Source organism: Dermacentor variabilis, chromosome 1 (genome assembly GCF_050947875.1).
Source record: "Dermacentor variabilis isolate Ectoservices chromosome 1, ASM5094787v1, whole genome shotgun sequence".
Classification (NCBI taxonomy): Eukaryota; Metazoa; Arthropoda; class Arachnida; order Ixodida; family Ixodidae; genus Dermacentor; species Dermacentor variabilis.
Genome location: NC_134568.1, coordinates 123,077,121 through 123,090,552, shown reverse-complemented (window position 1 = coordinate 123,090,552; position 13,432 = coordinate 123,077,121). Strand labels below are relative to the sequence as shown.

The 13,432-nt window shown below is 45.4% G+C and overlaps 1 protein-coding gene across 2 annotated transcripts in view; it reads right to left on the bottom strand.

Annotated features, from left to right (window-relative positions):
• Nucleotides 1-13,432, bottom strand: part of LOC142584183 (nose resistant to fluoxetine protein 6-like) — a 53,526-nt gene that overhangs the window by 17,672 nt on the left and 22,422 nt on the right. For both annotated transcript variants that reach the window (XM_075694350.1, XM_075694354.1), the window contains exons 6-8: nt 8,496-8,675; nt 4,474-4,567; nt 3,487-3,573 (exon numbers count right to left, since the gene is read on the bottom strand). In XM_075694350.1, the coding sequence (XP_075550465.1) occupies nt 3,487-3,573; nt 4,474-4,567; nt 8,496-8,675 (361 nt within the window). The remainder of the gene's footprint in view (nt 1-3,486; nt 3,574-4,473; nt 4,568-8,495; nt 8,676-13,432) is intronic.

Below are 13,432 nucleotides of genomic sequence, written 5' to 3'. Positions count from 1 at the left end.
CGCTTTGCACCAGTTTGCCACATTGCCACGAAGAGAGCACGCTCACAAAGGTTACTGTAACCGCAGCGATTGGTGCATTTATCGCATAAACCCTCTCCACGACTGAAGCTTGAGACTCGCGTAGCCCCTGGGGAAGGGTGAAACCATTTTATTGCGATAACAGTTATACGGACACTCGAGCTGCATTCGACACTATATATTATACAGCACTCGAGCAGTCATGCTGTCCTGGTATCGATGGCGCATGCGCGGCTTAGCGCATGGAGCGTTAGAAAACTTCCGGAGACGCGCAGTGCGTTTAGCTGTAAGAACCATGAAGCCAAGCGGACGTACCGTCACAATGTGTTTAATCGGCTCTGCACTGCAGTCAGGGCATCGTTCTAGCTTTCGCTGTTGATATGTCGTCGCGCAAGCACATTAGCGTTTGTGCTGAGGGGCTCTGTGCGTACCACACCGTGGTGCATACGCTTATCTGAGCGGAAGGGATAGTAAATGTATGCCTAAGCTGACAAAGTATCATCTCGTGAAGCATCGACGTGCGACATCTATAACGCCTCTTCTGGCGTTCCTCATTGCACCAGCGCTGGGACACGCCTGGTATCTCCCACGGCACGGTTCTGAGGCGCAGCAGCAGCTGTCTCGCGTGCTTTATTACGCCATGTCACCTCTGCACAGTGTTAGAACATCGTGCAAGGAAGTACAGCGCCAGGCTAAGCCTTGCTATCTCTTTTAATGCTTCACTTTCGAGCAAAACTGCCCATTCTTTTTTACGAAATGGTGTCATTTTCGGAGAAAAGTTGGTCAGAGCATTAGCTTTTAATGTAGCAATAATGAACACTTTTGCATGTCAACTGAGTACAATTGTGCATTAAATATATTGCATTCGTATATTACAGGAAGTCACTTTATAGTTATTAATGTTGTTTTTGGTAACCATAGGATGGCATGCATCACGTTTCACAGTCTGACGACGACTCTTTCTGTCGCCAAGCTTCCTCTATTTCACAGCTAAAAAAGCAGATCGACCCTGCCTGACCGACAGATCAACAATAATCGTTAAGAGTCGACTCAAGCGTTAGTAACTGCAGGTTCGTACACCCTAAAGGAAAACACCTTACGAGCATTCCAGCAGTAATAGCAGTGTACATTTAAGATGAAGATCTGCAGACTTAACACTTACTAATGACGACAGCGAAAGGCGTCTTAGATGAGCAACTTTCCCTTACATACCCAGGAATTTGGGACATCGGGTTTACTCCGCATGTTCCTCAACCTAAGTAACTGAAAAAAAATTTTTCGCCTTCGTAGTGGTCATTGCATCTCTTTAATACCTCCTATCTGGGACCCGCTGTTTTATTCACTTCATTATTTCCCGAGAAACTTGTTTCACCTTGTTCGTTCGCACCTCTATTATATGCGTTCCTTTTACTGCATTACGCAAGAGCTTTACTGTTAGGTAGATGCGAAATTTTGAAGAAAGCGAATCTCACTTGCAAAAATTTGTTTACCTCGTGATAATTTCGAGATGTGTTCACCTTTCACATATGCTACTTTACATAACATCGTTGCAAATTTCATGTGTTTTGGGACGTCTGGTGATCTCATAAAAGGCACATGCCTCTGTAAAGTGGCTTCACTGCAGTGCAGATTTTCTTATTATTACTGGTATGGAGTTTTACGTGCCGAAACTACGATCTGATTAAGAGGCACGCCGTAGTGAGGGCTCCGGAATAATTTGGACCACCTGGGTTTCTTTAACGTACACCTTAATCTAAGTACATGGGCGTTTTCGCATTTCGACGGAAGCGAAATGCAGTCGCTGTGGCCGGGATTCGATCCCGCGACCTCGTGCTGAGCAGCACAACTCAGCGCAGCTTTACAAAGGTACCTTCTTTCTTATTCTCAGAAACATTACGTAATCAATCAAAACTTCACACATATGAAGAGTTAGTCATAGTTATTACGTATTTTGAATGACTTGGGCTGGTGAAGGCGCATTTCTCTGGTCTCAATATATAAACTTCACTATGGAGTTTCCTATGGTGCAACAAAGTGGCCGTTGAACCCAGAAAAGTTTGTGCACTCAAGCCAAATTTTTCAGGCAGTGAGAATATGACATAACGATTATTTGATAGACCTGGGTGTACAAAAAACTGTTGCTTTGTAGATAATTTGTGAAATCCTTTTCTAATTGAGTAATGCGAGCTCACAGCAAGTAAGTGAAGTAGTCGTGGTCCCTTTTGACTCAGGGCAGGCGTTGGCAGTGACCACCTGGCACCGACAGATGGCGCTAGTGGTGCATGTCTCAAATTCCTGGACATGAATTGGCAGAAGCAAGCAAGAAGTATTGGTTTGACTATTAATTAGGAGTTTCTTGTCCCTGCTCATGGCTTTGTACAACACTTTGCACGAAACGGCATTTTCATCTCTGTGTTCTGTGTCATCGGTGTGGAGAATTAGAGAAAATTATTGTATGTTTCGTTCAATTTTATTGCGATAGCTATTATATGACACTCCAGGCGCATTTCTGCCGTCGGCGTCGTTGTCCCCGTGACGTCCCGTATAGAGTCCAAGTGTGATAGCATCGTCCCCGCGCACCGTATGCTGTATGTGCGAATCAAAGCGAGCGAGGGTGAGCCGACGATGGCGGCTCAATGTCGCCCATGCAAGGGGGGAAAGCGGGGAGGAAGCACACAGTCTTCCGTCGCGCTCTTGGCACCGGGGGAGAAGAGAGGGGTCGTGTGCAACTTCTGCATCAACTGCGTAGGGCGCGGCCACGCGGCCTTTATTTTGTAAACCATCTACGATGGGGAGTGAGTGCGGATAGCGTCGTGTGCGCAGTCTTTTCGCCGCTTAGTTCTCGTTCAAATGAGAGGCAGCACGAAGGTCAATTCGCTCGCCGCTGCTGGCGCGCTTCCTCACTCCAGGGTTTAGACAGGAAGTTTCAGCGGCCATCGAATGGGATGTCTTCATGTTTGCTTTTGGGCGCGTGACACAACGCTTGTTAATTTAGCTAGTAATCGAATGTTTCCACGCTTATACGGCCGATAAAATTACTATCCGTACTTCATATAGCTGTCTACTAATTTGCTATAGCAATCGATATTTCGCCTTTCGGGCAAAACGGCGACTTTCTTCGAAGCACCTCGTCTAAACATCTGTATGGAAGTTTCTTTGTGAAGGGAGAATTTTTTTGCAGAAGAACTGTTTAATAAACATTTTTCATCTTTAGAGGTAAGCATAACGAGCACGACAAATCCCTGATCTTGCATGATTCTACGCTGTGTTATGTCAAATTAATGTCCGCGCATTTTAACTAGACACACTGCGTGAAAATTTTCTGCAGAAAATAAGAAAATGGATGCAATATATCAACAAAGTTAAAAGCCATCGGCTTGCATCCAAATTTTGGATCATTTCAGAGCAGTGTACAACGCTGCAATAACGATGTTATATTTACATATATAGATGTTAGTAAAGACGTACCTGATATATCTTTTTGTGACTTCAAACAGAAAAATGGTCAATCTAGACCCCTTGTGTTTGCACACAACGTAGGCTAGAAGAAATCCACTGAAACAAGAAAAAAAATCGAACAAGGCCGATGAACACGGAGTTATTTCGTAAATGGACTGTACTGTTGAGATGGAAACTATAATTTATTCATCAGTATCTCCTCTAAGTTGTGTTAACTCTGCGAACGCCGCGGATTGATAATTTCCTGTACACTATGCACCAAAACACTTGGACTGACACCTAATGTCAGTGACGGGAAGGTGAAACGTGTGAATAGGTGCGCTGAAAGGGGGTAAGATTACGCAGCTAAGAAAATGTGACGAAAAAGAACAAAACGGTACCAGCAAGCGCCGCAAAAACGATATATTTACTGATGCGCATTCGCGTTTGTAAAAGTTTAAGTTGTGTGCAATAAATCATGGGGTTAAGGAACGATGCTTGCGCAAATGTTGACGTTGCTTTAAAGGGAGGCTGACATGAGGTCTGATCTACAGGGATGAGAGAAGCTACCATCCAGCATGATTTGAGCAATTCAAGACATCACCAATCAGCGCCTCTAGCCAGCGACCACTTCAGGACGTGCGATTTCTTGGAGATAACGCCGTCCTTCGTGAATAAATAATCCACCGTGCTGGTGGGATGATAGAAAAATTGAACTTACGAATGCACGTCATTGTACAATTAGACATCACTCTTACTGTTACGTAATGCGAAACCATCGCCGAAAGGTATCTAGCAAATCTATTTTAACTACCACTCTAAAATAAGGTTACACCCTTTGAGGCGTGTCATGTTCCCAAACAATCAACCTCATCTGTGTGACTTGCATTTCCGTTCTTGAAAACTCTGCTCCGATACTTTCCTGTACATTCGGAGATCTCCCCTGTCTCAAACTTAATGCGAAACTTTTGCATTGCGAAGCCACCTTAAGCAGGCGATGTGAACGTGTATACGTACGTCAGAAAGAAGAGACTGTCGAAGCCGATACTTCCCAATCCTGCGAATACACTTGTCCAGCCGTCGGCGTATAATACTACGTTGACCATGCGGGCTGAAAACGGAAGGAGACATTTCGAGCTGAAATTTGGGCAATTGCAATTCTTGCACCCTCTTGTTTCTACTATACCATTCTGATCCTTTTTAAATGTATTTGTAACATCTCTCACCGGCTGAGCCGCTACTTTGCTTTTACACCCGCTCTCTCTCTCTTCTTTAATGACCGCACATGCGTTCATTTAGATCATTTTAACGCGTGTGATGCTTTCAATACCCGACCAGCCATTAACAAGCGCGTTTTGTCTTTATTTAGTTTCTACTTTTCCAATCAGGCCGATGAATGCGCTAACCCATCAACGGTGGCATTCGTTTTCAATCGGGAGGCCAAGCACAAGACATCATGAAGGACTCGGCCCTCAGAAAAAAAGACAACACAGGTGTTGCAGTTTCCTTATCACAGAGAATGAGGAAAGAGGAGACAGAAATAGGCCATTTCCATTCGCTTTACAGTCGTTGTCAGGTAGAATGTATGTGTCTCCTAAAGAAATGAATTTCTTTGGAACTATATACTGCTAAATAGCTACACACTGCTAAAAATAATCAAGCAGAAAAAAATATTGACGTGATATTCGGCGCAGTGGTTCAGTGGCCCTTATGGTATCCTGCTGTTCAAAAGGTCGTGGGCTCATTTTCAATCGTTATTTTGAATAGGTCAGAATTAAAAAAAAAGGTTCGTGTTTGATTTGAAAGCGCGAACGGTCGCAATTGTATGCCAGCCTCTTCGTCCCTCACAGACTGAAAGCACGCTGCATTGCAACACCTTTTGTGAAAAGTGTAGAATGTGTTTAGTACTACAGATTTCTTTTGGTTTATTTAGTTGTACCTGGGCATACTTTTTACCCAAACACATAAAATGAAAAGAATTGGTACTTCATGGAATAAAAGCCAACGGTGGCATACCCATCGTGGACGTATTGAGCAACTCAGAATAGCTTCTGCCCTTACAAGTTTATTAGGTAGGTGGCCTAGAATATAAATTTCTTCAGTATACTCATCTAAGGCCACAGTTTCTACTTGAAATGCTGCGGAGAAAACACCTCGCATTCAGCTATAGAGCTGACTTTAGTGCCAGTTATGCGCTGGCGGGAAAACTTTTCTTTTAGAGCGAAGGTGTTTATGGCTAGGGTTCCGTGTATTTTTCGTGTCCGTCAACAAATCTGCGTGTGCAAAAGCTTAGCTCCCGAATTTGATTCAGAATCGCTTTATTCTATGCAAAAGCTTACACGTCTCGTCCCTTGGATATGCATTTTCAGTAAATTAGTTATCAACAGGCACCCTTTTCAACATTAGTAGACGCTCAGGTATCTTTTTGGCCCTTTCTTACGGGGGTATGATCCATTGCCTAAGGGGGAAGGACCCATTCATTGTCCTACGTGTCGAACAAACTTCTCGTTCGGTAGGCGTAGAAATGCTTACCCATTTAATAACACAGGTGATACGAGAATGTGTGTGCGTTCCTATTGTCACGATGACCACCGATCAGCACAATATATGTGTTCGTAGTTTCGTTCGAGATTCTGTGTTACCTCTGTGTCATGTGCTAAACAGCTTCGCTGGTCAGCCATCTTCACAGAGTGGAACGGCTAATGATTTTGTCTTCGAGCTCAGGCGCGAGTGAAGCAGAGTATGAGGGAGGTGGCCCGTTGATGAGGCAATAACGAGGATGACTTGGCGATGACGACGCGGTCGCCGTCGACGTAGTGTAAAGGACAGACGAACGGAGGCCAACCGAATTTCGCACATTCCACTGCTGCCTCAGTTAAACTGTAGTAGAATATCACTTAAAGGCAAGCTTTGAGAGCCACCCAATGCAGCAGTAACGGGCCCGGTGACTACGGCACGACGATTGTTACAAATTAATTGTAAACACACGACGACAAAATGACAGAACGAGACACCGCAAAGAATGCAAGTTCATCGTTGCGTGTTTTTGATGGGGTTACAACAATGCAGTGGCAACAACAACACAAGAAAATCATATTCTCCAACCTTGTGAACGACGTACCGACGTTAGCGGCAACAGCAGCGCGACGACGGCGGTACAACGGCTGACACGTGGTGGAGCCGGGATCGGATCCCGGCTGGGGATAGATAGTTTTTTAGTTTTAAATCTAAGCTCCTTACTCTGAGAAAATATTGCGATAAACATGACGGTACTAGCTACAGACACCGGAGACGTAAATGAAGAGCCCTTATCGGTGACGTACTTTAAAACTCTATAATTGATCTTAATCCGCTACATAAACCCATTACATTAAGTATTCTGAGTTGCTCAGGATGACGATGAACAATGTGTCGTTGGATTCATCTACAACCGTCAAGGCGGGGCTCAAAAATTTGTTCACGGCACGGTTAATGTCTCGTCGGTGTTGTCCATTGTGGTTGATATAGTGCGCGGGGCAACAGGCCACCCGTACTAATTGACACTGAATTAAGAGGATTTAAAGCTATATAAAGACAGTATCGTGCAAGGAATTCTTTGATTTCCCGCTTTTTTTTCTGTTTGTCTACTTGTTTTCGCTTCTGAATGGACGATTTATGGCAAGGCTGTGCCGCACCGCATGAGCCAACACAAGGTTTCTCTTGATTTTGTTCGGAACCTGCTTCTAGTGCGTTCAGAAGAAAGTTTGTGCATCCTTAGGATGATCAAATTTAAGTTTGCCTGTGCTTACATTGCTTTAAGAAAATGTTTACTTGGGTGTTCCACGACGTGTGGCCAAAATACTCCGCTGTTCAGGAGCAATATATTCGAAAAATGGCTAAGCGCAACGGAACGAGTGCTGACTATTTCGTATTTATCTGCGCTCCACACGGTTGACTCGGTAGGAGACCTCCCGTTCGTTTGTAGGCAACCTAAGGGTGACGGGTTGGAGGGTGGGCGCGCTACGTGCGTGGGCTTTTACATCTCGCGACGCAAGCACGCTTCACCACGTTGCGCGTGTGCAGCAGGGCAGGCGCTTGCATTGTAACTCTTCATTCGTTCCTGACTGTGTACAAGCAAGAGTTGTACGTTTTATGTGAGCTCTATATAGAAATGGCGAAATTGCAAACTTGCCTCCATCCTGGCGAAAAAAAAAACAATTGCAAATGCCCACAGCCCTCGCTGATGTCCAAAAACAACCATACTTGAACTGTTGTCTCGCATTTCAACATGGGCTTGCTGTTTCCGCTGTTCTTTTATTTGTCGAATTGACAGGATCGTTTGCCTACTCTATACTTAGCTCTTTGGCTTTAACGCTTTCCGCGACAGTTGCTCGCGACCCTTCTGAGCGTCTAAATGATAAGGCTCCTTATTATTCCAAAGTGATCGCGAGCGCTTTCAGGACGATGCGGTTCGAACAAAAACAAAATGCCACGCGATGGACGATGTTCAATAAGTCTGTAGCGCGAATACGAGTGCCGTATCTCTTTTACCATACGGAAAACCTCCGCACGCTGGCACGATTCCCGCTTGAAGTACGGCAGATGTTTATGACCGCCAACCGTGCCAAGAAGCGAGACAAGTCAACAAGCAAAAGGCCGCACGTAATTGGCACTTCGCGTAGCGCGCTAAAATCTTGCGTCGACTAATTTCGCTAGGCGGAGCAGTTCACCCGCCTCGAGTTCGTCCATTTGCACATTTTTTTGCAGGCGAATGTGCATGTCTTATTTGTCATTTTCATCCGTTAATTACGCGTACCTCGCTAGTACGCCAAGTCAGTGTGCCGGTGTGCGCGTGTTTGTGTGTGTGCGCGTCCGTGCTTGCTCGTCCATGTTCGCGTGTGCCTAGGTGCGCCGTGTATACCGCGACAACCTCCGTAGCCCCGCGGTGTTGCTTGGGGACGCAAAACCCGTGGGTCGTCAATCATGGTGGGACCAGTGCCATTCCCAGTCGGGTCAACGTTCTTCTCGCACTCGACAACAGACACCTTGGACTCACGTACACCACACGTGCGAGTTTGAGACGTAGCAGTGCCCAACGACTATCCAGATGAGACTGACGGCCTTCATGCCATGCAGGAATCCCAGGCTGCAGTCACCAGAGATTGCGTCTCCCGTTGTTTTGAATATGCTCCGAGTATTAGCCACCATGGAAAAGGACGCCAGAGCAGTGACTAAAATGTCTGCAAAAGAAAGAAAACGACGGACAGCATCTTGTGAACACATTATTTTGTTAGTTGACTATATTATTATTATTATTATTATTATTATTATTATTATTATTATTATTATTATTATTATTATTATTATTATTATTATTATTATTGTGGAATCGCGCCTAGGAGACGTTATCGTATGGGTAGTACCGCGTATTCCTTTTCGCGTAATCATACAAGAAATATCAAGCATTACCAGGGCTCAAATATAGAAAATATAAAAGATGTTTACATATTAAATCAAAACTGAGGTGTAAGTAGAACTCAGTACACGTTCACGCATAATTCACATTCAAAGAAGCGCATTGTACAGCATATCAGCTATAGTTTTATACTGTTAGTCGGGATGTTCCAATGCTGTTGTTTAAAGAATTAAAAACAATTAAATAAATATTGTGTGGTTTTGCGCGCCAAAACAACGATCTGATTCTGAGGCACGCCGTAGTGTGGGACTCAGGAAATTTGTACCACCTGGGGTTCTTTAACGTTCTCCCATAAACCAAAGTACACGGGTGTTCTCACGCTTCGCTCCCATCGAAATGCGACCGCCATGCCCGGGATTCAATCCCGCGACCTCGTGCTTAGCAGCCCAACACTATAGCCACTAAGAAACTACGGCGGGTTTAAAAACAATTGCAAATTAGAACGCCTTTCTGAACACGTCATGCATAGTTTCAGTACGCATAGTGCAGACATACCACATGCCTTTTTTTATTTCTTAAACACTAAAGAAGAGTTTACACCCTTTGGGGTGTATATCTGCCACACAACGACAATCGCCATCTGCCTTGCTTGCGTTTCCTTTCTTGAAAACGCCGCGCCCGCTGCTTTCCTGTCGGGAATGCTATGTCATGGTGATAATGCAAATGCCGTTCGTTACTGGGAAGTACCGGGCTCGCAGCGTTAAAGAAAGGAAATGCGGACAAGATAGATGACGTTTATTGTTGTGTGGCAAGATACGACTCAAAGGGGGAAAACTTTTCTTACAGCGTAGACTTATACCACATCTTTTAGAATCGCTTCTGTAAGATAGCACAATTCTAGGCATTGAGCTGGATTACTCGGAGACTGGAAGAGAGTGGTGTGGATCAGAGAGCAAACGGGTATAGCCGGTATGCGTATTGACATTCAGAGAAAAAAATGGAGCTGGACAGGCCATGTAATGCGTAGGATGGATAACCGGTGGACCATTAGAGTTACAGAACGGGTGCCGAGAGAAGGGAAGGGCCGTCGAGGATGGCGAAAGACTAGGTGGGGTGATGAAATTGAGAAATTCGCTGGCGCTAGCTGGAATCGGTTGGCGCAGGACAGGGGTAATTGGAGATCGGCGGCAGAGGCCTTCGTCCTTCAGTGGACATAAGATAGGACGATGATGATGATGACGATGATGATGATGATTTGAAGAGGCGGATATTGCATGGGGAATCGAAATGCGTAATCGACTCTTCAGGAAAATTTCACGAACTTAATTGTTAACCAAGTATATTACGGGGTATTTTGAATTTCATGAATTCTAGCCAGTGAGTTTGCACGGTGTACCTACGTGGAACGTATCCACGGCATTACACCTGTTTCAAGACATTTTGTGTCCATAGTGTGCGACGAAATACATTCGCCTTCCAGTTGCTTCTGTGCTTCAATGCATAAAACGGTGTTTTCATAAAAAAAGAAAAAAACATCCGAGGACACCTAAGTACTTCTTCTGAATCGTGAATGCGAAAGCATTAGCCGCTAGGCGCTCCTTGGAGTTATGAACACCTCGCGGGCAAGCGAGCTCGTTCAGGCTCTTGGCGCATGTTCAATTGGCCTTACCGAGACGTAGCTAGAACGCAGGCGAGAGCTTGCGCGGACAAGGAACGCGCGGTTAACACGGGCTTGCGAGAGCAAGGGTAGCGTGTCGTCGCGGCGATGCCCTCTCCCCTCACGCAACACCTGGTGCACTGATGCGGCCGCAGGCGTCCCCTCTCGGCCGCTGTGCTCCGCCGAGGCGCGCTCGCGACGTGGCGTCACAGCCAATGGGAGTTTGGACGCCGTTTCGCTGCTACAGGCTACAGGCGTCGGCTTTGTCGCTCGACGGGCAGTTAGACGCTTTCGCGTCGATGGTGTGTGCGGAAATTACAGCGCACTTTTTCCCACGTATTTGACGGCGATATATCGCAAGGGGTGCCATCCACAGAACTCGTTCAAGTGCATATGCCTTGCAAACCGGCTACAATTCTTAAATTGCAATATGTGCCGCAAAGTAGTTAGTTAACACATGATTAGGGAAAATTTGTGAATGAATCAATTATGTATTTCGATTTATTGTGCAAGTAATGTCGGCCTTTTCGAGGAATCCAGTTCAAGGATTATAATTCTGGCATATGGCACAGGTATAATCTTTTTTATAACTTTCTAGAACCATCGCTTCCTCCCACTCCGTACGCCACCCTCCCACAAAAAACGCATAGAAAAACACCTTTTATACTGAGCACACCTCTGGTAAGCGCATCTATAAACACCAGCCGTCGACCTCATTCGTGGCGAAAGTGACATAACTGCACATTTGGCAGATTGAGTATAAAGTAAAAGCTGCTTCGAGAACGAACCTACAAGCCACATGGGCCTCGCTACCGTCGCGTTATATTATTCGTACGAACACAAGACTTCCTTAGAACGCAAGCACGTACAAATAAAGCTGCCTAATTAAAGAGACGTGCCATCAATTCCATGTGACAACGTTCGAGGCTTATGGACTGCGTGCATTCATTTAAGGTTGCTTTCTTTCCTTCTTTCTTTATTTCTTTGTTCGCAAGAACCGATTGTCATTATCCGACTACCTTCGCTGTCATTCCCTATCTTGATCAGTTACGGCGTTCTTACGAAACATTCTTTCGTTACGAGCCACTTTGCGAAGCCGACTACGCACCCTGCCGTCGCTGAGACTAAGTTCTGAGCATTTATTGCATGGCAGAGAGAAATTTTTTTTACAAATCCCTGAGGTTTTACGTGCCGAAAACCACGATCTGATTAGGAGACGTGTCATAGTCAACGTCAACTAATCGACAACCGCTTCTCCTGTCCGCTGTTACTGTCAGCTCTAACGTTCTGCGTGCCTCACCCTAACCTGCTTAATCCTAGCATTTTCCACGTGAATTCCTCTTGCACCTCTAACGCTATAACGCGTCTTCTAACACAACAAAATAACTTGCGTGATGATCTCGATATATTCAGTTCTACTATTGGCCCATTATCTGACTTCTGTCTCTGAATAATTCATTTTTTGTTGCACTTTATACTACTGTTGTTTAAGGTATTCTGTTTTGTTTTTACGCTTTACGTTCTTTATGTAACACAAGTGCACCAATATTGAGGCGTAAAGCTGTTCGTGGGCACTTTAAGAAAAAAAATAAGGAAAATATGGGAGACTCGGTGTTAACTTTGACGGCATGCTGTTCTTTAACCTGCACCTAATTGTAAGTGCGCGTGCGCTCTTGCATTTCGCCTTCATCAGAATTCTACCGCAGCGGCCGGGATCGAGCCTGCGGGACTGGGCCATGGCGGGGGATAAGCGGCGACGACGGCAATCCGATAGAGGCGGAACCCGGAAATACCTGCCCACATGGCCTTGAGTGCGGGAACGCAATGTTTCCGGAAAATATGCGGAGCCCTTCACTATCCCGCATCTCAGAAGCCCGAGTGCTTCTCGCTCCAGCAATATATATGTTACACAATTTTTAATTGATCTTGGTACGCAATTGCGCCTTATGTGGTAGATGCGAATTCGGTCCCCACCGGCGACACGTTATCTCTGCGTCCATTTTAATTCTCCTTTACCTTATGGCTCGAAGATTTCAACTTAACACAATTTTTCTCGTGCTTAGAGCAGAAACTTGGGACAAAATGGACTGAAGGCGATCCACGTGCGAGCGAAACTTTTTTGTTGAATGTAGCACTTGTGCGTGTTTCCACTCCTGTCCGTTGTGGCTCAAGTTTTTTGCACTATGGATGCGAAAATATGTCGCACCAAAAAGGCCGGAACGCAGCCCTTGCAAGGTTCATGACAATAAACTTCCCCCATGCTTTCCCTGCCTTAAGTGTCTCTTAGTTTGTGTTGTTGTGCCTACCAAAAAAATGGAACCCCTCGGATTCTCTTATACTTCTCGCTGATTGCATAGCGAGGGCCTCGAATTTATCCGTCTTGATGCAATAAGGTATAGAATACTAGAGCTCATTTACCTGTCGCCTGTTCCTATAGAAGCTCACGAACTACGTGTCGCCTGCGGTTTAAAGGCGGTTCCATGTCCGCCGCCGTGAGCTAACAGCCCCAAAGCTGATGTACACAAACACCCAAGAAACTGGCCGGAGGAAGGGCACGGGTTGCGTAATGCGGAGCGTGTGGTTCCGTCGCAAACTGAGGCAGGTTATCTCTTCGTCCACATTAATTTCCCTTTACGTTACTATGCGTAAATTTTCATTAAACATATTAAACTTCCCCCACGCTTTCTTTGGCTTCATTGTCTGTTACTTCGCATGATTGTGAGTAACAAGAGATTGAGCCTCTCGGGTCCCTTTACTGTTCTCGCTAATAGATGATGTTCAGATATCCGCCCGAGCGACGACTCCCGCTTAGTAACAGAAGCCGATCTCGAAGGCTATGATTTTGCTGACTACATTGTAAGAGCGGGAAATACATCATGGGTGCCATATTTTTGACGCCACCTATCGTATGCGCTATTTGTAGG